The sequence below is a fragment of the Natator depressus genome, chromosome 1 (assembly GCF_965152275.1).
Source record: "Natator depressus isolate rNatDep1 chromosome 1, rNatDep2.hap1, whole genome shotgun sequence".
Lineage (NCBI taxonomy): Eukaryota > Metazoa > Chordata > Testudines > Cheloniidae > Natator > Natator depressus.
In genome coordinates, this window is record NC_134234.1 from 258,042,213 (window position 1) to 258,066,219 (window position 24,007).

The window sequence follows — 24,007 nt, forward strand, 5'->3', positions numbered from 1 at the left end:
GGGCTCTGGGTTTGGGAGGCCTCTGGGCTGGGGATGAGGAGTTTGGGGTACAGGAGGGACTCTGGGTTTGGGGGGCTCAGGGCTGGGGGCTTTGGGGTGTAGGAAGAGCTCCAGGTTGGGGGGGTGGGCTCAGGGCTGGGGCAGGGGGTTGGGGCACGGGCACGGACTTACCTCCAGTGGCTCAGTGGTGCAGCCGGGGTGCCCCGCAGACCGCGCTGTGCCCTGGAAACGGCCAGCAGCCGGTCCGCCTCCTAGGGGGAGGCACACAAGTGGCTCAGCGTGACTCTTCCCTGCAGGCACTGCCCCTTCCTCCCCCCCAGTTCCTAGTGGCCCATGCAGGGCCTGTGGCAGAGCCAGGGGTTGAGCAGTGAGTATTCCCCGGCACATTGGAAAGTTGGTGCCTGTAGCTCCAGCCCCGGAGTTGGTGTTTATACAAGGAGCCACATGTTAACTTCTGAGGAGCCGCATGTGGCTCTGGAGCCACAGGTTGGCCACCCCTGTTCTAGTTTGTAGGTGCTGATTAGGTAAGTAACATCTTCATAGCACTCAAGTGGACTTCATGGTCTATTTCACTTTTAGCCTTTCCTCAGTCCTGTTTTTTAACAGACCCTTTTCTTGTGTAAGAATTTAGCAAATAGGCAGTGAAAATTGGGTTAGTTTAATTGCCTCTGCTTGCATTGTTAACTAGCGAACTCTCCCTTCACTCAAGAATCCTTTATTCCTGGTGCTCTTGTGCAGTGTGTTAAAGGAGACAGTTGTCTTGGCATGTTGTGAATTGTCTAGGTCCTTTACATAGTTGTGGTTTTGAATATGTTCAGCTATCATAGTTGAGATAAACTCCCTTATAAGGAAATGACAGTTCTACTGTAGTTAAGGTTGAGAGGTTTACTGTTTAAAAGAGAACTATTCAAAGGGCTCTAAAATCCCCCTGGTAACATAATTGCCTTGTAGTGGTGTGGGATAGGGTTAGTAGTCCAAATTTGGGATCATTTGAGCCTCAGATCCAGTATCCCTAAAAATCAGCCATTTACAAATGGCTTTTAATGTGTTCTTTTGTACAGCTGGGGCTCAGGCAAACCCCAAACAGCTGAGATCAATCTTACCTATGGCAAGCTTACAATTCCAGGTTGGTGCATCATCAGCTTGAGCCAAAGCAAATGAAATGTGCATGCAGCTAGAGTAGGGCTTTGCTAACAGCTGTAGGGCTTGCATGCCATCTCTTGCCACAGTAACTGGGTGACTCAAGGTGACATGCTGTGGTCAGTGAATCTGACCATACCCAGTGTAAATTTGAGCCCTACTCTTGGCAGTTTTCAGAGACAGTGGCCTTGTGTACACTTGCAAGTTGGAGAACATTAAATCAGCCCTGGGTGCCCTAACTCCTGAGGTGTCCTCAATGGCAAGGCATGTAGAGTGCCCAGACTCCATGGCTGGAGTGCCCCTGGTAATCCACCTTCACGAGAAGTATAGAGCTTTCTGCACCCTAGCTGGAGTGCCACAGTGCCAGTGTGGATGCCCTGGTCTATTAATGTGCTCTGATCGGCCTCCAAGAAGTGTCCCACAATGCCTGTTCTAGCCACTCTGGTCATCACTTTGAAGTCTACCACCCTGCCCTCAGGTGACCAACTGTCAGATCGCCCTTTAAATTCTCTGGGAATTTTGAAAGTCCCCTTCCTGTTTGCCCAGCAAGGCGTGGAGTGCTCTCAGTGCATCTTTCCCTGTGACCATGCCTCCATGCGCCAGGTAATCCCCAGTATGGCGCAATGGCGAGGTGCTGGATCTCATCAGTGTTTCGGATGAGAAGCTGTCCATTCCCAACTATGCTCCAGCCTTAGGAATTACGATATCTAGGGGCAGATATCAAGAGCCATGACCAGGATCCAGTGCAGGGTTAAAGTGAAGGAGCTGCAGAACGCCTACCATAAACTGCTGCTCCAGTGCTGCCCCCATGACCTGCTGGTTCTACAAAGAGCTGGATGAAATACTTGGGGGTGACCCCACCTCCACTCCAAACAGCACCATGGACACTTGAGAGGCTGTGGCAGCCCAGAGTGCAACAAGGCAGGAAGAGGAAAGCGGGAGCGAGGGTGCTGAGGAGGAGGGGGGCCCAGAGACAGCGGATGGCCCGAAATCCCTAGATGCATAGAGGCAGGAGCTGTTTTCAAGCCAGGAGGAAGGTAGCCAGTCACAGCAGAGGGTGCTTGGGGAAGAACAAACAGCAGAGGTGCCTAGTGAGCAGCTTTTATTTTGAGAAGGGAGTTGTTGGGTGCGGGTTGTTGGGGCGAGGAGGGTTGCAGAAAGAAGGGTTAGGGCTGCATGCATGCCTCGATGTGGAATAGGGCGTTGATGTGCTCTCTCTCACATCATGGTAATCGGCCTCAGTGATCTCATCAAAGGTCTCATGCAGAAGCTAGGCAATCTGCCTTCGCAGGTTCCTTGTCCCAGTCAGGCTAACATGTCCGCACCACTTTGCAATGAGGGGGCAGGGGGCACCATTGCTGCACACAGGCATAAGGGCCAGGGTGGAAGCTGCATTGTTGCAGAAGACCCTCCCTTGCTTCCCAGGTCACCCTCAGCAGCAAGATATCTTCCAGGATGAACCCATCCTGTGGAAACTTTGGGGACAAGTGTTGAGTATAGGGGCCCCCTGCAACTGTTGGCTCTCCCCAAGGCACAGGACCCCAGAGGACAGTATGGCCTCAGAACAATCAGTCCCCCCTGCCCCTCTGGTTACTCACCATTTCGGGGCTCTTGTGGGTTGTGTGCGCTCATCTTGGGACAGGTGGTTTGTACTATTGTGTGCACTGTGCTTGTCTTTAAGTTCATCAGAATCATTGCTCTGGCTAGTGTTGTTAATGCTGCCTCTGTTAAATGTTGAATTTTGGCTTTATAGATGCAACCTTGAGATCCCAGCCATCCTTGTTATCAATGGCCAAAAGGCTGCACAAACTCAGGAAGTGGCCGCGAAGAAGCAAGGAGGACCTTCTGCATGAAGTCATGCTGCAGTCCCTTACTGAGACCAAAAGGGGGGTCTGCCTGGAGAATGTAGATTGCCAGCAACAAACCACAGAGTGGCTCCTAAGCAGTATGGAGCGCTAAGCAGACTCGATGCAGGTACTCATAGCACTGCATACGGAGCAGATTCACACCTCTTTCCCTTGCACCACCATGTCACAGCCAACCCACTTTTCCCAACATCCAGTTTATCGCCAGCAGGTGCCTCCAACACCTTTGCTGCCCAGCCCTGCAAACTATGACCCCTTCACTCAACCCTGCTCACATGCATTTTAGCCAGTCTGAAGTGCAGCACTCATTGCACAGTACTCTAGGGAGAAAGGCTGAATATGAAAACAGGACATGCAAATCTTACTGTCCCGTTCCCTCCTCCCCCACAGCACAGATGGGTCATGCTATGTGTTTCCCTCCAGCAGTTGTTTCTTTTCAATACATCAATTTTTTGGTTTTGGAAATGTTCTTTATTGCATTAAGTAAAAGAGAGCATAGCCCAGAAAAGTAACAGGGACTGCTAGTCAGTGCATCATATGTAGATGCCTACTAGCAGTGGACCCACTGCACTTCACTCTCATGCAGGGCACCAAACATTACTGGTGGCCTTCAGCACCAAATTACTTCCTCAAGGCATCCCTAATCCTTACGTCCCCACAGTGAGCCCCTTTAATAGTCCTGGTCTCTGGCTGTTCAAATTCAGCCTCCAGGCATTGAACCTCAGTGATCCATGCCTAAGTGAAGCTTTCAGTCTTCCCTTCACAAATGTTATGGAGGGTATAGCACGTGGCTATAACCACAGGGATGCTGTCATCAGCCAGGTCCGGCTTCCCATACAGACAGTGCTAGCAGGCCTTTAAACGGCCAAAAGCACAGACAGTCATTCTGCACCGACTCAGCCTGTTGAACCGCTCTTTGCTGCTGTCAAGGCTCCCTGTGGAGGATTTCATGAGCAATGCCATTAAAGGGAGGTGGGGTCTCCAAGGATCACAATGGCCATTTCAGCTTCCTTTATGGTGATCTTCTGGTCCAGGAAGAAAGTCTCAGCTTGCAGCTTCCTGAACAGGCACGTGTTCCAAAAGATGTGTGCGTCATGCACCTTTCCAGACCAGTCTGCGTTAATGTCCATGAAATGCCCACAGTGATCCACAAGCATTTGGAGAACCATCAAAATATACCCCTCCTGCTTTATATACCCTGAGGCTACGTGGTCTGGTGCCAGAATTGGAATATGCATGTCATCACCCCATTGCAGTTTAAGGAAACCCATTTGTGCAAAGCCATCTATAATGTCAAGCACATTGCCCACAGTCACGGTTCTTCTGAGCAGGATGCAATTAAGGGCCCTGCACACTTGCATCAACACGATTCCAATTGTAGACTTGCCCATGCCAAACTGGTTAGCAACCAATTGATAGCTGTCTGGAGTAGCCAGCTTCCAGATTGCAATCACCATGCACTTCTCCACCAGCAGGGCAGCTCTCAATCTCATGTCCTTGCGCTATGGGGTGGGGGCGAGCTCAGCACAGTCCCATAAAAGTGGCTTTTCTCATCCGAAAGTTCTACAGCCACTGCTCGTCATCCCAGACGTGCATGACGATGTGATCCCACCACTCAGTGCTTGTTTCCCCGAGTCCAAAAGCAGCGTTCCACGCTGGTGAGCATGTTCGTGAATGCCACAAGTGATCTCATGTCGTATGCATTATGCATGTCAACATCATCAGCGGACTCCTCACTGTCACTTTGTAGCTTAAGGAGTAACTCGACTGCAATTTGTGACGTGCTGGCGAGACTCATCCGCATATTCCTCAGCAGTTCAGGATCCATTCCCGCAGACCAAAAGGGAAGACAGAGCACGCAGTGCAAAAACAGTTGAGAGATAGCACCAAATGTGGACGGAAGAACAGGGATTGCTGGGATGCGAAATAATGCCTCACAGGGCATGGGGACAGGACCCAGGATGCCCTGCGCCCCCATCCCACGAGCCTCAGTGCCAGAATGGGAAGAGATGCTCTGTGGTGCCCACGGGCGCATTTTTGAGTGCCCACGGGACACCCGCCGAAATGCCAAGAGGAGTTGCCGTTTCTTGGCAGTGACGCTTCTTCCCGCTGCCGCTTTTCGGTGGCGGCATTTTGGCTGCCGGGTGTATGGTGCCCACCAGTCTTCTGGGAATAGCAATATGCTATTCCCACAAAAAAGGTTGGGGACCACTGCTCTGTGGGATAGCTGCCCATAATGTACTGCTCTGAATGGCATCACAGCTGTGTCACTGTAGTGTAGACACTTCCTACAGTCACAGAAGGGGTTTTTTCCAGTAGTATAGTAACACTTCCCTGATTAACTGTAGGTATCAATACTGCCACATCTACAGTGATGTTATCATCAAACAGGACATTTGCTCTCTGAGGCCTGGTCAACATAGCTAAGGTGGTCAGGCTGTGAAAATCCACACCCCTGACCTACATTACTATGCCAGCCTAACAGTGCAAATGCAGCAATGTTGATGGGAGAATGCTTGATGGCAGGAGGTAACGTTCCTACACTGCCAAAAACAAACCTGGTCAGCATAGTCTACTCTATAGGACTACTCTTGGATTCCTTGCTGACACTGGGCTCTCCCATCATAATGGTCATGACTAATGCTTTCTACCATCAAAGACCTGAACTTAGGTATTCATGCCTTTGTCACCTCTCAGTTGGACTACAGCAAGGAGATATACCTAGGTATGATACCTGCAGCACCTCTCAGCAATACATGCAACTGTGAGCACACCACACCTGTCCTCTGCTCTCTACAGAATATCGAATCAAGGTCTTAGTCTTTATCTTCAAAGTACTCAAGGGCCCAGACCCAGGAGACTATCTAAAGTTCCAGGACAAAATGTGATTGACAGCTTTGCTCCACTTGCACAGTGGAACTGTCGAACAGTACGAGTAAAGCTAATTTCTGGTGTAGACACAACTTGTTCTAGAGGCTGTTGGAGACGGTGGAACCAACACTGCCCAGCAACCATTACAAGCCACCACTTTCTTTTCCAAGTGTAAGGCATTTCTTTGATCTTGCTTTCTTCACTATAAACAAGGCAAACACACACCTTTCCAAAGACACTCCATTGCCTATGCTTCCCCTTGTGGGGAAGAGGGTTGGAGAACATGACAGTGTAGTCATGTTACTTAATATACTATTAGAAGGTGCCAAGAGATATGATGAGTATGTTATAAAAACCTATATAGACTAGAAGACAGCCTGGTATACCTCTGACAGTCTCCAGAACGCAATGCTGAAACAGCGTATACTTATCCCTCAAAATACGCGTGCATCTCTGTATCACAGCAAGAGCCTTTCCTACCTGCTCCAACTGATCTTACCATTCAGTACAGCTACACCTAACAGTTAACACAACCAGAGTGCATCTAGATTAGCAGAACCCAGCCAATGGAAAATTTATTCATGTCCACTTATGGCACGCTCCCCCACTCCCCTACCAGTGGTAATGCCAGCTCCAGGATTGCAGTTAATATGGTGTTGTAGGGGTGGCACCTATTTTAACTCTTGGACAAAACAGAAGCAAGATTAACAATTTTTAAAAAAAAGCAAGTGCTGGTGTGGGTGGTAGGCAAATTGGCCACACTAGCTTAGACCTAAAAAACAGCATTCCAATGAGGAAAGGCCATGCCTCATTTCACCTTTAAAGTGAAAAGAATAATAGACTTTCTGTTTTCATGTTCAGTTCTAAAGTTAGGTCTTTGCTGACAGTAACAATACACCTTTGGGAAGAGTATGTGAATACTTACACTATTCCTTCCTATCCTTATTTCCCTTGCACAACACGTGGGCCTTGATAAGCTACTTCCTACCAGGAGTAGCAAGCTTATTTTCTTCCCGTGTGTGTGTGGTTGGTTGTTGTTGGGTTTTTTTTAGGGGGGGGAGAACACCCTTGAGAACTAGCTTTTTGTAGATCACAGCAATGCTCCAGGCAGACATCACTACTAAACAAAATTATAGGGAGCAGCTCTAATATGCTGTATTATAATGCACAGCATTAGCCCTGGGGTGGTCTCCAATTCATTTTAACTAGTAAGAGGCAGTTAGCAGCACATTCCTATCCAAGACGGGCTGAGAGAAGTCATGTACATGAGTTGACAAACCTGGGAGTAAATGGATTTATTTAAAAAAAATACCGGTTAAAAAAAAAAACAAGCAAGGTTAGAACTATCACCCATAGCATTGTAGTAGGATTTCTCCTCCCTCTACACCGCTCATAGTGGCCGCTTGTCCAGTTTCACCATGTCTGCTGACCTGACCTTGGCCTGTATCCTACATTACATATCTCCCATTGTCTTTATTTTCCCCCTCTCCCTTAAAGCAGCAATTGCTGAACATATACCATTACACTGCAGATCCACCTTAATTTTCCTCATTGGACCATACCATCTAGAACACACATTAAATGATTCATGTCTGTTACAAGTCAAACTTATCACAGAAGAATGTGTGGCAAAATGAAGGAAGCTAATCCATTATTGGGGGAGAAAGAGTATAGGTTAATCATGCCCTAGTGGGGCAATACGTTATTTTGCATATCACACAGGAGGAGCTACTCTCACTCTGTTGAGCAACAGGGTTTTGAGAACTAATATGGCAAGAATGTCTTCTGAAAAGCCAGCGAGGGAGAGAGGGAGGAGAAAAATCTAGACTGACCCACAGTGGAGAGTGGAAATATATAATAGGAAGAAGCCACTGGAAAACAAACACCTGGCATTTTGAAACAAGAGTTTGGTATCAAACTATTGTATTGTCTAACTATCATTAATTCCCTCCCCAACTGTTTTTTTAATTATAGATTTCAGCTATTGGGTTTTAGGCAGATTTAGACCAACAGTCTCTCTATGGCTTGCTGGACTGATTGAATCTGAGGCTTCAGTTGTGACCCTTCCTTGATGGTAATTGAGCAGGCAATGACAGGCCGGGAGACACCACATGCCCGGCCCAGGGCCTGCTTGGAGCGCACAAAGACATAGGGCACGTTCTTGTCCTCGCACAAGAGAGGGAGGTGCAGGATGATCTCCAGGGGCTCAGCATCAGCAGCCATCACAATGAATTCTGCTATTCCTCTGTTCAGTGTTTTAGTGGCTGTAGAGAAAAAAGGAAGAGGATTAGGTGGAGGTCTTGCGGTGGAGCATATTAACACAAGAGAATGTTACGAAACACAGAAATCTATTTAGTAACAGTGAATCTATTATTGGTAGATGCCATGGTAATGCTACTAGGAGCCCTAGTCAAGGGCCAGGACCCCACTGAGCTGGGTGTTGTACAACCAGAACAGAGACTGTCCCGCCCCAAAGAACTTGTGAAAAATCTCCTGAGGAAAGTGGTAGACTTGGTGTCATAAAAAAAACAAACATGCAGATTGGACAAGGCTGTAAGGAACATATTCTAGGAATCAAAGCTATTGTGTGACAGGGAGGGAGTGAAGGAAGGTGATGTAAGCGATTGTATAGATAAAACTGATCCAACAACTGTTTTCATTCTATTTTTTATAATTAGGACATAGGAGTCCTATTTGTCTGGATCCTTCCCCAAAGCCAATAGTGTCCAAACTTTTCTCCTCACGCATTGCCTTACCAGTAATGGAATATGTCTGCAGCCCCCTGGGCTAGGAGTACAATCACAGCTGGGCTGGGGGCAGGTGGTCAAGCCGTGGCAAGGAGCAGGACTGCGGCCAACGTCCGGGAGGGGAGCTAGGGCTGGATGCCCTCTCCCCCCATGGGGGCTGGACTGGGCCCCACCACTCCCCTGGACATTCCTCCACACACCCCAGTTTGGGACCACTGCCCTAAACACTATCCGTTCTTATGCAGCACAGCAATGGGCACTACAGACAAATATTAAGGATGTAATCCTGACAAATTAGTCTCATCACCAACCAGCCATCTTCCATAACACTCTCCCCCGATACCCCTCCCCAAAACACACACACGAACTGTTATACCAACAACCCTATTTTATGCAGTTAACAGATAGGCAGGTGAGAGCTGCACACAGTTTTGTTCCTGTCAGAATATTCTGGGGGGGGGGGGGGGGGGGAGGGACGGACCCAAACATTTACACAAGCCAGAAACCGTATAAAACAATGTGGATTTGGAAGGGTGAATTACCAAACATCCTAAACCTATAGCTGTAGACAGGGGAAGCCAACCATCACCTGTAACATCTAGTGTGGTAAACTAGATACTCTAGGAATTATCTGGGGGAAGTTCTCTTGCCTCAGAGGTCAGACTTAGATGATCACAGTGATCCCTTCTGGCCTCAGTCTATGAAACCCTTTCTTTACTTTCAGCAGACACAGCATGTTTTATAACAAACAGACCTCACCTTCATTGGCACCCTTGCGTAGCTGTTTGTAGTTGCAGGACTGCTGTACAAGGTCCAGCAGGGTTTTGGTGAGTTGTGCATCAGCCAGTGGGTAAGCTTTGGGGTTCACGTCTGCCTCAGTCTAGAAAAAGGCAAGAATTACAAGAAGCAGAGGAAAGCTTCACTTGGAACATTCACAGGCAGGTACTGAGTCAAACACATCCAAACTCCCTAGAACCACAGGTTCACATCCTACCAGGATCAACTCAGTCCCTGATTCTTCTGAAAGATCTACACAAAATCTATCTGCAGATGAGACAGGAAACACTGAGGTCTCATCTGCTCTGCATGGACACTAAAGGATTGCATGGCATCCCAAAGTTACATACACACACAGGTTTGTTCTCAGTCCTAAACCAAAGTTCCCCTCTACATGCTGTTGTTTCACATATACCATACCAATTCCAGCCCAGACGTAGTTCAACAGTGAGCCCTTTGTAATTTCATGTGTGATGTTAATATAAAATGTTTATCTGCCAACATAGGGAGAGCAATTACACGTTTTTAGATCTGAACTTAAAAGAATAATCCTGTCAAGAGAGTCAGGCACCAGGTTTATTTTGCAAAGGCATGTTTTAAATATTAAGCAGGGAATGTTCTGAGAACAATTCAAAAGGAAATTCTGTACTTAACACTTCTCCCTTCTGCCCCCCCCCCGCAAGTGTTGGAACAATTTTGTGCTAGCGCATAACAAGCAGGAATTAAAAGCAGGAATTAAAATCAACCATGCTAGTTTGTGCCCATGATAAGTGAAAAACAAACAGCATCAATAGGGGAAGAGTTAGAATTCTTTTCTGTTTTAATTAAGGCTTTTCTAAAACCTTATGTTAACAATTAAACTGTTCTAGATCTGCACAAACAAGTGACAGGATTTTTGAGGCCCTTCTGTAATGGGCATGCTTCTGCTCAGGGTCAGCTCTACTACATAGGTAGCCAGATACATAGTAGATATTCAGAGAGGGAATTATGGAACTGAAAGGAGATGACAGGTTTGTCTAGACAGAGACAGCTCTGCTTCTCCAGTTTGAGATGTTCTTGTGCCTAAGAAAGGCACAACAGGATACCTCCTAAAGGAGAGTGTGTGATCTAGTGGCTAGAACACGGAGTGCAACTTGGGAGACCAGGGTCACGTGCCACTGGAGGGCTGGGTGAGCTTTGGCAAGTCTGTCACCTCTCTCTCTCTCTGTTTCCCCTCTGTAAAGTGGTTTGAAATCTACAGACAAAAAGCACTATAAGAACTAAATATGGCTATTGCTACACGAACTTTCGCTGTAAGTTACCCCTTTAAATAACCCCTTCTTGTTGTGGTCAATTTACAGTCAATAAACGGAGACTCATGCTGTGAAATAAGCAGTCACATCCCGTACTAGTCTCATACAAGGCAGGGGAGGGGGAAGCATAACCTTCATGTGCTCCCACCCAGCCCTGTACCCCCCCCCCCCCACACACACACCCCGAGAGGTGGGGAGGCAGCACAGCATCCTGCTGGTCTTCGCAAGCTCCCACCCCACCCAGCGGAGGCGCACGTAGGCAGCAAAGGGGGTGATGGGGAATCGGCACAAAGCGCTCAGAGGAGGCCGAGCAGTTGCCCACACAAAAGCCACAGGACATGGCCGCAGTTGCTGGGGCCGGCCAGCTGCCCTGTGCGCGGCAGCTGGAACCGTGGAGGGGCGCTGAGATATACGCCCCCCGCCCCAGCGGCCTCTTCCCCCGCCCACATGGCGGCGCCTGTGCTCCACGTGCCCCGGCCCAGGCAGGGCCCCCGGGAGCCCGCCCGGCGATCCCCCGCCGTGCGCACGCTGCTCGCAGAACGCGGAGTGTCCCAGCGTTCCGCCCGCCTCCCCCCACGTGCTCCGCCACCAGCCCACATGGGCCACCCCGGCCTGGGCGCCACTCACCATGGCTGCGCTGTAGGCGAACCGAGCCCTTCCCTGTGCGGAGCGGAGCGATCCTCTCGGCCCGAAAGCTTCACGGAGGAAAAAAAGCTAAACTGCTCTAAGTGCGTCGCGCCCGGAAATGAGGTTTAGCTGAGCCCGGCCGGGGCGGGGAGCCAGGGGAGAGACTCTCACCTTAAAGGGCCAGCGCTGCTCTTTTTAAAAACCAGCCGGGTCTCAGCTCCTGGATATACGTGGGTTGTGTTGTGCATTGCGCCCCCTGCGCGTGATCAGGTCCCCAGACAGAAGCAACAATTCAGGAACCAGAGACCAGCTTTGCTTGCAGCTGAAAGGGATTTTTGGCGGAAACAATATTCAGTATCCTGCTCAGTCTGGGATTTCCACGTAGAGATTGTTATGCGGGAGCTTAGAGGCGGAGCTGAATTCTGATTTCAAATGCATTCTGAATAGAAAGATAAACCTACTCACACTATACAAGGCACATAAATTATTCAGGAAAAGAAAAGGAGTACTTGTGGCACCTTAGAGACTAACCAATTTATTTGAGCATAAGCTTTCGTGAGCTACAGCTCACTTCATCGGATGCATACTGTGGAAAGTATAGAAGATCTTTTTATACATACAAACCATGAAAAAATGGGTGTTTACTACTACAAAAGGTTTTCTCTCCCCCCACCCCACTCTCCTGCTGGTAATAGCTTATCTAAAGTGATCACTCTCCTTAAAATGTGTATGATAATCAAGGTGGGCCATTTCCAGCACAAATCCAGGGTTTAACAAGAACATCGGGGGGGGGGGGGGAGTAGGAAAAAACAAGGGGAAATAGGTTACCTTGCATAATGACTTAGCCACTCCCAGCCTCTATTCAAGCCTAAGTTAATAGTATCCAATTTGCAAATGAATTCCAATTCAACAGTCTCGCTGGAGTCTGGTTTTGAAGTTTTTCTGTTGTAATATCGCAACTTTCATGTCTGTAATCGCGTGACCAGAGAGATTGAAGTGTTCTCCAACTGGTTTATGAATGTTATACACAAAGATGGACTACAAGCCATCAAGAACACTATCCCCGATAATGTCACGGCTAACCTGGTGGCTGAACTTTGTGACTTTGTCCTTACCCATAACTATTTTACATTTATGGACAATGTATACCTTCAAATCAGCGGCACTGCTATGGGTACCCGCATGGCCCCACAGTATGCCAACATTTTTATGGCTGACTTAGAACAACGCTTCCTCTGCTCTCGTCCCCTAATGCCCCTACTCTACTTGCGCTACATTGATGACATCTTTATCATCTGGACCCATGGAAAAGAAGCCCTTGAGGAATTCCACCATGATTTCAACAATTTCCATCCCACCATCAACCTCAGCCTGGTCCAGTCCACACAAGAGATCCACTTCCTGGACACTACAGTGCTAATAAACGATGGTCACATAAACACCACCCTATACCAGAAACCTACTGACCGCTATTCCTACTTACATGCCTCCACCTTTCACCCTGACCACACCACACGATCCATCGTCTACAGACAAGCTCTGCGATACAACCGCATTTGCTCCAACCCCTCAGACAGAGACAAACACCTACAAGATCTCTATCAAGCATTCTTACAATTACAATACCCACCTGCGGAAGTGAAGAAACAGATTGATAGAGCCAGAAGAGTTCCCAGAAGTCACCTACTACAGGACAGGCCTAACAAAGAAAATAACAGAACGCCACTAGCCGTCACCTTCAGCCCCCAACTAAAACCCCTCCAATGCACTATTAAGGATCTACAACCTATCCTGAAGGATGACCCAACACTCTCACAAATCTTGGGAGACAGGCCAGTCCTTGCCTACAGACAGCCCCCCAACCTGAAGCAAATACTCACCAGCAACCACATACCACACAACAGAACCACTAACCCAGGATCCTATCCTTGCAACAAAGCCCGTTGCCAACTGTGCCCACATATCTATTCAGGGGACACCATCACAGGGCCTAAGAACATCAGCCACACTATCAGAGGCTTGTTCACCTGCACATCCACCAATGTGATATATACCATCATGTGCCAGCAATGCCCCTCTGCCATGTACATTGGTCAAACTGGACAGTCTCTACGTAAAAGAATAAATGGACAAAAATCAGATGTCAAGAATTATAACATTCATAAACCAGTCGGAGAACACTTCAATCTCTCTGGTCACGCGATTACAGACATGAAAGTTGCGATATTACATCAGAAAAACTTCAAAACCAGACTCCAGCGAGAGACTGTTGAATTGGAATTCATTTGCAAATTGGATACTATTAACTTAGGCTTGAATAGAGGCTGGGAGTGGCTAAGTCATTATGCAAGGTAACCTATTTCCCCTGGTTTTTTCCTACCCCCCCCCCCCGACGTTCTTGTTAAACCCTGGATTTGTGCTGGAAATGGCCCACCTTGATTATCATACACATTGTAAGGAGAGTGATCACTTTAGATAAGCTATTACCATCAGGAGAGTGGGTTTGTGCGGGGGGTGGGGAGAAAACCTGGATTTGTGCTGGAAATGGCCCAACTTGATTATCATACACATTGTAAGGAGAGTGATCACTTTAGATAAGCTGTTACCAGCAGGAGAGTGGGGTGGGGGGAGAGAAAACCTTTTGTAGTGGTAAACACCCATTTTTTCATGGTTTGTGTGTATAAAAAGATCTTCTGTACTTTCCACAGTATGCATCCGATGAAGTGAGCTGTAGCTCACGAAAGTTTATGCTCATATAAATTGGTTAGTCTCTAAGGTGCCACAAGTACTCCTTTTCTTTTTGTGAGTACAGACTAACATGGCTGTTACTCTGAAATTATTCAGGGTACAGGAGGGGGCACGCGCGCTGATTTTCAGTGGCAGTCACGCTGACCAGGTCCTGGCCACTGGTCTGGGGGGCTCTGCATTTTAATTTAATTTTAAATGAAGCTTCTTAAAGATTTTAAAAACCTTATTTACTTTACATACAACAATAGTTTAATTATATACTATAGACTTATAGAAAGAGACCTTCTAAAAACGTTTAAATGTGTTACTGACCTGCAAAACCTTAAATTAGAGTGAATAAATGAAGACTTGGCAAACCACTTCTGAAAGGTTGCCAACCCCTGGGGTACAGTTTGGAGTAACAGGGTGAGATTTTAACTGGGCATCAACATATTTTTCTAACAGTGCAATCTTTCAGATGACTGAATCCTCTCCCAAAGAAAAAGGTGGACGCTTTGTTGACAGTATACTGAAGGATACAATTCCCTACTAGGCAGGGTATGGAGAATGAACAAGATGTGACTGAAAAGTATATGTCATTACAATTTTAATTTCTGTTGCTTTAGACTATAAGGACTTGCTTTTCAGAACAGCTGATAATTCACAATTCTAGTTGAAGGCTCTAAGAGCTGTCGCACTTTGGAAAACCAGGCCCTAAATTCTGTATCCGTTGATTGCCTATCTTGATCTTTTCTTACTGACTTTCATCTATATTACCCTGGATTTCCACATGTGAAAAATTGAGACATAGAGATCACATTATATTTCCAGGATATACAGGGGCATACAATTATATTTCTTTTGCTGTAGCTCCACCTTTGTTCTCTTTTGTCTTTCCATATTTCATTCTTTTTTAGTCTTTGTTCCATCTTTCCTATTCAGAAAGGGATGCAAATGTTTAACTCATTTTTAAAACCTTCCTAGTTCCAAATGCAATAAAACCATCATGATAATTTTCTGGACTTGGAAAGACATAAGCAAATATTGTGCCCGATAATATCATTCATCTTTGTTCCCTTCCCTACTCCAAACAAAACACATACACACTTAGTGTTGGATTATAAATTCCCAAGACATCCTTACTGATGCGAAACATGGGACTATGAACACCAGATCTGTTCTGCAGTTCTGGATGGATTAAAGGCATCTCTGTGCCCCCTGAATGCTGCTGTAAGGGTAAGGTAAATGTGCATGCTACTGGGTGGCAGTGCTAACCATTCTACATTCTAAGTGAATCTATGCTGGGAGAAGCTGCTGTAATTATAGTTCCGGAGACTACCATCTCTTAGGTGTTCTACAATGCAGATACTGCACTGCTGCAGCAGTTCAGGCATCTCAAACACACACAGCTGATGAGTTTCAACTCTGACTTGAAGGGCCCATCTCTAGAGTAAGAAAAGAGATTTAGTCCCTATAGCTAATTCAGTCTTTGACTTCTCTGAGGATGACAAGGGGCTGGTATTGGGAAGAACATTAGTACCAGCTGTAATTGTGGCTTTTGTGTTGCTGATCCCAGTAGGAACTGGACTGAGCCAAAAATGGTTTCACATAGGTCACCAAATAACCATCAACTATAGGGCTTAAGTGCAGCAGTATCCTCGGTCAAGGACTGCTCACTCCTCCACATTCCAAGTACAAGAAGGAAAAGGCTGGCTTGGCTTTTATGTCACCCCAAAACATAGGTTGCAACCCATAAAATGTAAGGTTCTGGGTTTTCTCCTTCGGCCTTGCTTATTTTGTTATCCCTCAATTTTCTCTTTCCTTTCTGCACATTATTTCCCCTTCCTCATTTGGAATCCCCTGTGTCTTTCCCCACACGTTTCCCTGCTCTCTCATCTTCTCTGTCCCTCCCTCGCCAATCTCTCCCTCACTGTTTCTGGTCCTTCCACCTGGTTCTCTGCCCAGGGTTCTCATTTCCGCACTTGTTACCCCCCCCCGCTCCCCCCGGGGCCTATGTCAGCTTTCCCTTCCTCACCTCTCACTCCCCCCCCCAGAGCGGGATTTCTGCTCTAAGGCTACCCCCCCCATTCCCCCATGCAGCGCTGCTCCACGAACTCTCTTCTTCTCCCCTTCTAGGTTCCCCAGCAGATCCCTTCTCCTTCTCCTCCTCTCTTGGCCCTCCCAGCTGCCCATGGTGCCATTTTTTTTCTTGTTAACTAAACTAATATTTATTTAAAAAGGAAAGAGAGAGAGTGTTGGTTAAAGGATCAATATACACACATCGCCAGGCAGGCAGCAGGCGCGTTGCATGGTCAGTGGCTCCCCTAGGGGGCGCGCTCAGGCCGGGGATGGAAAGAAAGGTGCGGAGGGTGATGTGTGTGGCCCTTTAAAGACAAAGGGAGCCCGAGAGGACCCAACAGCCTCCCTCGCCTGGGCCCCGCCCTCAGCTCCAGGATGCACGTGCTCGGGTCAAAACGAAACCCCGCCCCTGCAGTTACGCATGCGCAGGACTTTTCCCGCCAGTTCTCCGCTTTTCTTCGCCCCCCCCAACCACGTGACGCCTGCTCGCGGCGAGGCCCGGGCGGCGCGCGATGGAAGCGGCCGCGGGGGCGGGGCTGCTGGTCTGCGAGCGGCTCCACTCGCGCCACGATCCGCGCTGGCTTCTGCGGCTGCCCCCGGCGCTTTGCCTGGCCTGCGTCATCGAGACGCTGGGGGACGGCGGCGCCTCGGTACGGAGCCCGACCAGGCCCTCTCCGCGCCAGCGCGCCCCGCTCCCGCCTGTCGGGGCCGGCCGCTGGGGGCGGAGGGGGCTCGGGTTCCACACCCGCCCCCAGCGCGTGCCCTCACGTCTCCCCGAGCCGGTCGAGCCCCGCCCCCTGCCTAGTCCGCCTCGGCGCCCCGCCCCCCGCCAGTCACGCCCCGCCCCCTGCCCAGCCAGGCTTGGCTCGGCTCCCGCCGGTCCGGCCCGTGCCTGGCCCGGCCGGCTCCCCGCCCCCAGCCGGTCCAGTCTCGCCCAGGGCCTTGCCTGGCCCGGCTCCTTCCCGCCCCCTGCCGGCCCATTCCTCCCAGGTCACTTTCATATGGGATGGCCTCTGTGACTTGAGTCCTGGTCTCTGATGTGGGAATAGGGCTAGTGCCCTGCTGCGTTTCTGGGCTCCAGCCCGGGTCACTCGGGCACCTAGGCACGGTGGGCTTTCGTCCCCGTGTCTTCTTCAGCCTCTTTGCATGTCATGAGGGAGCTTTCCAGTGATACTTTTCATTCCATCTTTAACCTTCAGCTGGTGCGCAAGAAGCACGTGCTGTCTTGCTTCCGGGATGTCCTGGCCTGGCATGCCGTGCCAGTCCTCCAGCTGCTAGCACAGGACGAAAGGGTGTGTGTTCATTTCATAGGAACTCTGTTTGGTAAGCGCACCCCCTTTATGTTAACTAATACTGCTAACGGGGGAAGGCAGTGCTGATCTTTACTTTTCTGGGATCCCTCTGCCTCACTGTTCCCTGTTTCTATCTGCCCCATCTTGACTTTCAAAGCTCTGTGTCATGAATACTACACTCCCGGAGAAACACTAAGCCTGCGCCAGTTCATACAGAACATGGAGTTTTTTCTCATCTAGCTGGAGGCAGAACCAGCATGTCTGTGTGGATCATGCTCCTCTTCTTTTTTAAAGTCTTGCTACAAACAGAGAGCTTTTGGGGGTTATGTCTCTTCCCAGAATGCACTGCTGTTCTTCCACAGCACTGTTAGAGGTATAGAATAGGTGGGACTGCAGCTTTGGGATGAAGTGGTAGAAAACCAAAGGTGTCTGGGTGGAAGGAACACATTGTGTGGTTTAATAGTACAATATCCAAAACACTAATCTACATGATACCTTTTCAACCCACATCTCGGAATTTGTAGAAATTCTCATTGAAGCTTTAGGGCCATTCACCTGCTCCTTTCCAACCAGCATCACAGTAGAGCAGGGATTAGGAGAGGTGTCTTTCCAAGAATGATCTTTGCTGGCCAGAGCATATGCACGATCAGTTTTTGTTTGCATCACAGCCCTTGCAGGAAGAGTTGCTATGGAATGTTGGCCCATTGAGCGAAGGAATAGTAAGGGAAGGGGAAGGTGGTGGGGTGCATAGAGGTCCCAAAAGCTGGTTGTTTCAGTGAACAAATATTGGATTCTCTGTTTCTGCCTTGTTACTCCCCAGATCTCCTTTACGCTTGAGATTTTTCTTGCTCTTTAAGGTAAAATACATCTCAAGATCCCTCCCTCTCGTTCTTCTATCCTGGCACATTGAATAATTTCAGTGGTGTTTTCCTATTTTGTTTGTATATATGATGCTGTTCATTGTTAGGAACACAGCTTTGTAGATTTTAATAATTTTATTCACAGAGGTTATACCGAGCACAGTCTGTGCATTTAGCCCAGTACAAACGTGAAGGGAGCAGCCCTGGCCCTGAGGAGTTTACAGACAATTCAGACCTAGATACTATAGTTATAATGCTAAACACACATGGATCCAATAACTTAGGAGGCCAATGCGTACTTTAAAAACAGGCAATAGCATAAAAAATATCTCTTCTCTATATTTTGGAAGGCTTACTGTAGAGAGGTTTTTGGGGTAGGAACTGTCTTTTACTGTGTGTTTGTACAGTGCCTGGCCCAATAGGGTCCTAACTGGGGCCTCTGGGTGTCACTGTAATACATATAATCAATAATAATAAGTATTAAAGTGGGATTGGAATGAGCTGATTTTGGTTTTTTTGGTACACTAGCTGTGGGAGGGAGGTCCAAGGGCAGCAGCATGGGGAAGGCAAAACGACCAGTGTGGTGGTGTAATAATTGGCCCTACAAATGTACATAATTAAGAACTCAACTGTAAAAAGGATGTGAAAGTTCCTAAAATGTCAAAGTAACTTATCAAGAATAAATGTTAATGGGAAAAGATATGAAAGGGAGACAGAAAAACTGAATTAGTCTAAACAAAAAGGCTACGGACATAACTCAAGGATGGTGTTTGTTTGTTTTTTAAAGTGTAAAACCAGTTGTCAAGGCTGAATCCCCACTCTGTCACTTTGAGTGCAGAAGGTGGGGGCCCGTAAGGATTTTAAAAATTAATACTTGCCACTCCAGGCTTGTATTAAACTCCCAAGGTTACAGCTTTTCTCTGACCTTGGCATGGTAAATGCTGCCACCACCCAAATGCAAAAAAAACCAAACCCTTGGACCCAGGAAGGTGCACTTGGGAATTCCTCCCTGTGGGATACCCTCAAGCCCTTTCACCCCAGCCCCCCGGGGAACAGCTGAGAAAGAAAACAAAGGAAATTAGCTGTTGCTACCAGCTAATCAAACATCACGCACAAACCTCTTAGGACACCAAAAATCCCATCCTGTTCTTAAAAAAGGTAAAATTTATTAAAAACAAAAAGAAAGGAAATACATTTGGAACTTAGGCTTTTTGCTAGATCTTAAAAGAAACAGTTACAAAATATAAGCATCAAGATAGTTCTCTTGAGGTTCAGCTTAAAGGTTACAAGCAAAACAAAAGCATCTAGGGTTAGATCCACAAGCCAAAATAAAGAAATAAAACTAATCGCGTCTATTTAAACATGCCCTGTCCAGTGATTTCTTCTAGGTATGGAAGATGAATTCCTGCTTATAGCATTGCTGCTCTGTGTCTCGTTCTCTGGAGACAAAGGGAAAGTTTCTTTCCCAATTTTAAAAAGTTCCAACTTCCTATTGGCTCTTTTGGTCAGGTGGCTGCTTTTTTTTTCTTTACCTGGGGGACTTTTTAACCCTTTACAGGTAAAGCAAGTAGAAAACAGCTACCAAGAGGGATTTTACAGCTAACTGGTTGGCTGGGTGTCCATCAAAGGGAGCTACCCCTCCCCCCCACTTCATTTATCACACCAGAAAAACAAAATTGAAGTATCAAAATCTAGGCCTAATTGGTAGACAAAATAATGTGATGTTCTCCTGGTGTTATCCGGACTGCTGATTTGCTAGGTCACTCCAGTCCTTTACTCTGGGAACCAGCCTTACCCTGCTCTGTTGTGAGAACCCCAACTCCTGGGCTGTTCACACACAACTTCCGATATGTAAGCTGCTCCTTGGATTGTGCAATCGAATGACACTAGCCAATATCTCTGGTCCCAGACACAACTCTAGGAACTGCGGTCTTGAAGTGTCCAGTTATGCCTGCTAGACGCTGCAAGCTTATAGGAGTTCAACAGTTTAACAAAGAAATTGATATGTACCAGGCTTGTTATCCCAAAGGGAGTCTCTGACATGCTTCAAACCAAACACGCTGCTTCAGGTAGAATAAACAGACAGATTTATTAACTACAAAGATACATTTTAAGTGATTATAAGTCAAAGCACAACAAATCAGATTTGGTCAAATGAAATAAAAGTAAAATGCATTCTAAGCTGATCTTAACACTTTCAATGCCCTTACAAACTTAGATGCTTCTTACCGCAGGCTGGCTGGTTGCTCTTCAGCCAGGCTCTCCTCTTTGATCAGTGCTTCAGTTGCTTGGTGTGGTGTCTATAGATATAGGTGGAAGAGAGAGGAAGAGCATAGCAAACATCTCTCCCTTTTATCATGTTCTTTCTTCCCCCTTGGCTTTGCCCCCCCCCCCCTTCAGAGTCAGGTGAGCATTACCTCATCACAGTCCCAAACCGACCAAAGGAAGGGGGGCGACTCACTCTAGAGTCCAACAGATCCTCTGTTGTTGTCTAGGCCAGTGTCCTTTGTTCCTGTGAGGCTGGGCTGGGTTTGTCCCATACATGCCCTGATGAGGTGTGAACTGCCCCTCTGCTTTTGGAGAGTTTTTGTCTGGGCTTTTTTTAAGCCATGAGGACACATTTTCAGCCTCATAACTATATACATGAAATTACAACCTATAACATTACTATAACAATAATTACTTTGTCAAGTATCAGAGGGGTAGCCGTGTTAGTCTGGATCTGTAAAAGTGGCAAAGAGTCCTGTGGCACCTTATAGACTAACAGACGTATTGGAGCATAAGCTTTTGTGAGTGAATACCCAGTTCATCAGATGCATCCGACAAAGTGGGTATTCACCCACGAAAGCTTATGCTCCAATACGTCTGTTAGTCTATAAGGTGCTACAGGACTCTTTGCCAATAATTACTATAACATCACGATAACAATGCTCAGTGCATCATGAGCCTTCCAGTGACACCCAACATGACAAACTTTGTATTAGATACCACACAATCATATTATAAGGGTGAACATGGGGGTGTAGGGTGTTTCCACGAGGTACAGAATGTCACACACTCCGTATGTGGTCCTTAAATTAAAAAACTTTGGAAGAAAAATTGGCTACTGAATGAAGCGTCACCATCATGGCTGCCACTCCGATGATCTACAGGGACCCCAGGCTTTCATCATCCATATCCTAAAAAATGTCCTGACCAAACCAGGCCAAAAAAAAGACCCAAATGACATTTCCACCTCTACTGGTTCCAACTAAATCCCAACCACCACCTAAAATAAAACAAAATCAAATGTTAACGACAACAGTAACACCAACAGCTCAAGCCTCTCTCAACCAATTTCTTCTCTTGTCACTAAAAGGACAGTTATTACCATTTAAAAACTGTCAAACAACGGGTTTTTTTCCTTCTAAAAGCTTGCTCCAGCTAATTCCCCACCCCCCAAAAAAGTTGTTTAAAATAAAAACCTTGTTTAATACTTTACCTTTCAAATCCTTTAACTGTTTTCCTTTCTTTGCTTTATCTTTAATTTAAAAGTTTTTAAAAAATGTAGTGGTATGTTTGCCATGGTACTAAACAGGCTGAAGTCTCTGTATATCAAACTCCAGACTTGGTTTAATACTGTTTAATGTTGGACAGTGACTGGGTTATGTTAACACCTTTAGCCCCTTTATTTAATCTAAATCAATACTACATTGGAAAAGGATAAAAAAGGAGGGCGTTTTGGGAGGAACATAGGCAGAAGAAAGGGAGGTTAAAAGTGAAGGAGGGAAGAGATGCAGGCTCGGGTATTGTGAAGGACCATGACGGTGGGCATGAATAGCCTGAATTTAATGTGGAAAGTGAAAGGAAGATAACTCTACAATATTCAGTAATAAAGGTAATTGATCCTATGATGTAGAGGGGGTGGGATGAGGCAGGAAATAAAACTGCTTTCTCCAGATCCAGTGTCTCAGTATTGTTCAGTTGGTCAGCTGTTTTATGTGGAGGGTTTTTGTCCTTTTGAAGCATCAGAAGCAAAAGGACAAAACTAGAACTAGAAATACTGTTGGTGGAACAGGCCCGGTATGGCAGAAGAAGGGATTGTGGTGGACCAATGCTCTAATCTAATGTGGAAGGAGGTGGGGTACTGGATTAGAAGTCTCATCTGGTGCAGCAGGAGGTGGGATGATGGCCAAATCTTATTTTCTGGTTGTGAAAATAAAAGATTATGATGAACAGTTCTGTAACAAAAAAAAGGAGTACTTGTGGCACCTTAGAGACTAGCCAATTTATTTGAGCATAAGCTTTCGTGAGCTACAGCTCACTTCATCCGATGAAGCTGTAGCTCACGAAAGCTTATGCTCAAATAAATTGGTTACGAAAGCTTATGCTCAAATAAATTGGTTAGTCTCTAAGGTGCCACAAGTACTCCTTTTTTTTTTTGCGAATACAGATGAGCACGGCTGCTACTCTGAGTTCTGTAACAATAGATTCAGTTTACCTCTGGAATAGTCTCCATGGGAATGTGAATTTCTAATACTGATGGTGTTTAATTTTAGGCTAGATAATCTGTTTGGCAGTGTTCACTGCTGTAAGGGAACAGGAACAAAACTGTTCATGACAGGAGTGAGTAGAACATAAGAGGCTGATCTGACAGACAGTCTGTAACTTCTGGGATTCTGGGTAGTGTGCTGTATGTTTCTAGAAACAGACTTTTGTGAGTTGGATTTAATAATACCAGCCGCAGACACTCAGATGCACTGGTGATGGGGGTTGGGTATGTACCTAGGTGGGTGGAAACAATTATTTTAGCAAAAATAAAAAAAATCTCTCATTATACCCCCTAAAAATAAAAACACAGCAAGCAAGTTAAAATATTACAAGTTAGGCTGTATGTTTCAGCCTCTTGTGAACTGGATACAGGGAGCACCTTGTATCCTGCTCCCATAGAGCAATGTCCTCTCATTCTTGACCAGAAAGATAGGTTGGTCACATGTGAAGCAGGGCTAATAAATGGGTAAAATGCGAGAGTCCTGAACGGTCCTTTCAAAATCAGAGATTACAAGCCCCAACACTGATGATCTCATATGGACGATATATTATGTAATTGTGGTTTATATGTGAATTGATCTTTCAGGGATGTTGCATACAGCAGAAGACAGCAGTGCACTGGATCTACCCACTGAAGGTGAGAGGGAGGTTCTGGGTCTCACTGGCAGGTTGGGAAGAGGAATCTACTGTATCTGGTCTGATGCTGATATTGAGAGTCTCAGCAACTTCACAAATTGAAGAGAGCAGCTGTTCCCTCTCATTGCCGGGGTGCTTTGCATGCACAGTGAGAGGGGAATAGTCTCCTAAGAGTTGTTTTTGGGGGAAGCACACCCACAGCTCATTTAATCTTTGGCATTTCTGCTGGCACTGGTGTCTTTCTCACAAAAATCTTAAAGAGCTGAACTGAGAAGTAACCAGCTCTCTTCAGGGAGGGTAACAATTTTCAGTCAGTAGGAATGTGGGCTGGACTTGATGTGGTGACACAGAGGTAAAGTGTCTGTGTCACATTACTAATCCTCTGAGATGTGCACGCTCCCAAACCGTAAAACCGTTTAACTTATTGGTGCCTCATACCTGAAGGTTTTCATAGATTTTAAGGCCAGAAGGGACCATTAGATCATCTAGTCTCCTGCATAACGAAGGCCTTAAAATTTTACCCTGTTACATCTGTATTGAGCCAGTAACTTGTGTTTGGCTAAA

General features: G+C 46.7%; 2 protein-coding genes across 2 annotated transcripts in view; one reads left to right on the forward strand and one right to left on the reverse strand.

Annotated features, from left to right (window-relative positions):
* Positions 1-6,714: 6,714 nt before the first annotated feature.
* On the reverse strand, positions 6,715-11,580 carry SNU13 (small nuclear ribonucleoprotein 13). Its single transcript, XM_074941707.1, has 3 exons — positions 11,320-11,580; positions 9,383-9,503; positions 6,715-8,140 (listed from the first exon to the last, which is right to left on the reverse strand). The coding sequence occupies exons 1-3, from the start codon at positions 11,320-11,322 to the stop codon at positions 7,878-7,880; spliced, it is 387 nt and encodes a 128-aa protein (XP_074797808.1). The 5' UTR covers positions 11,323-11,580; the 3' UTR covers positions 6,715-7,877.
* Positions 11,581-16,637: 5,057 nt separating this feature from the next.
* The window catches only part of MEI1 (meiotic double-stranded break formation protein 1), a 64,410-nt gene continuing 57,040 nt past the window's right edge, over positions 16,638-24,007 (forward strand). The window contains exons 1-3 of the mRNA XM_074941694.1: positions 16,638-16,775; positions 17,325-17,448; positions 23,394-23,444. Coding sequence (XP_074797795.1) covers positions 16,638-16,775; positions 17,325-17,448; positions 23,394-23,444 — 313 coding nt within the window. The remainder of the gene's footprint in view (positions 16,776-17,324; positions 17,449-23,393; positions 23,445-24,007) is intronic.

Bases quoted from the DNA above. Each gene is read 5' to 3' on its own strand.
- SNU13 (XM_074941707.1), bottom strand. The intron at 8,141-9,382 runs GTGAGGTCTGTT...TTTTCTCTACAG, and splicing joins ACGCAAGGGTGCCAATGAAG to CCACTAAAACACTGAACAGA.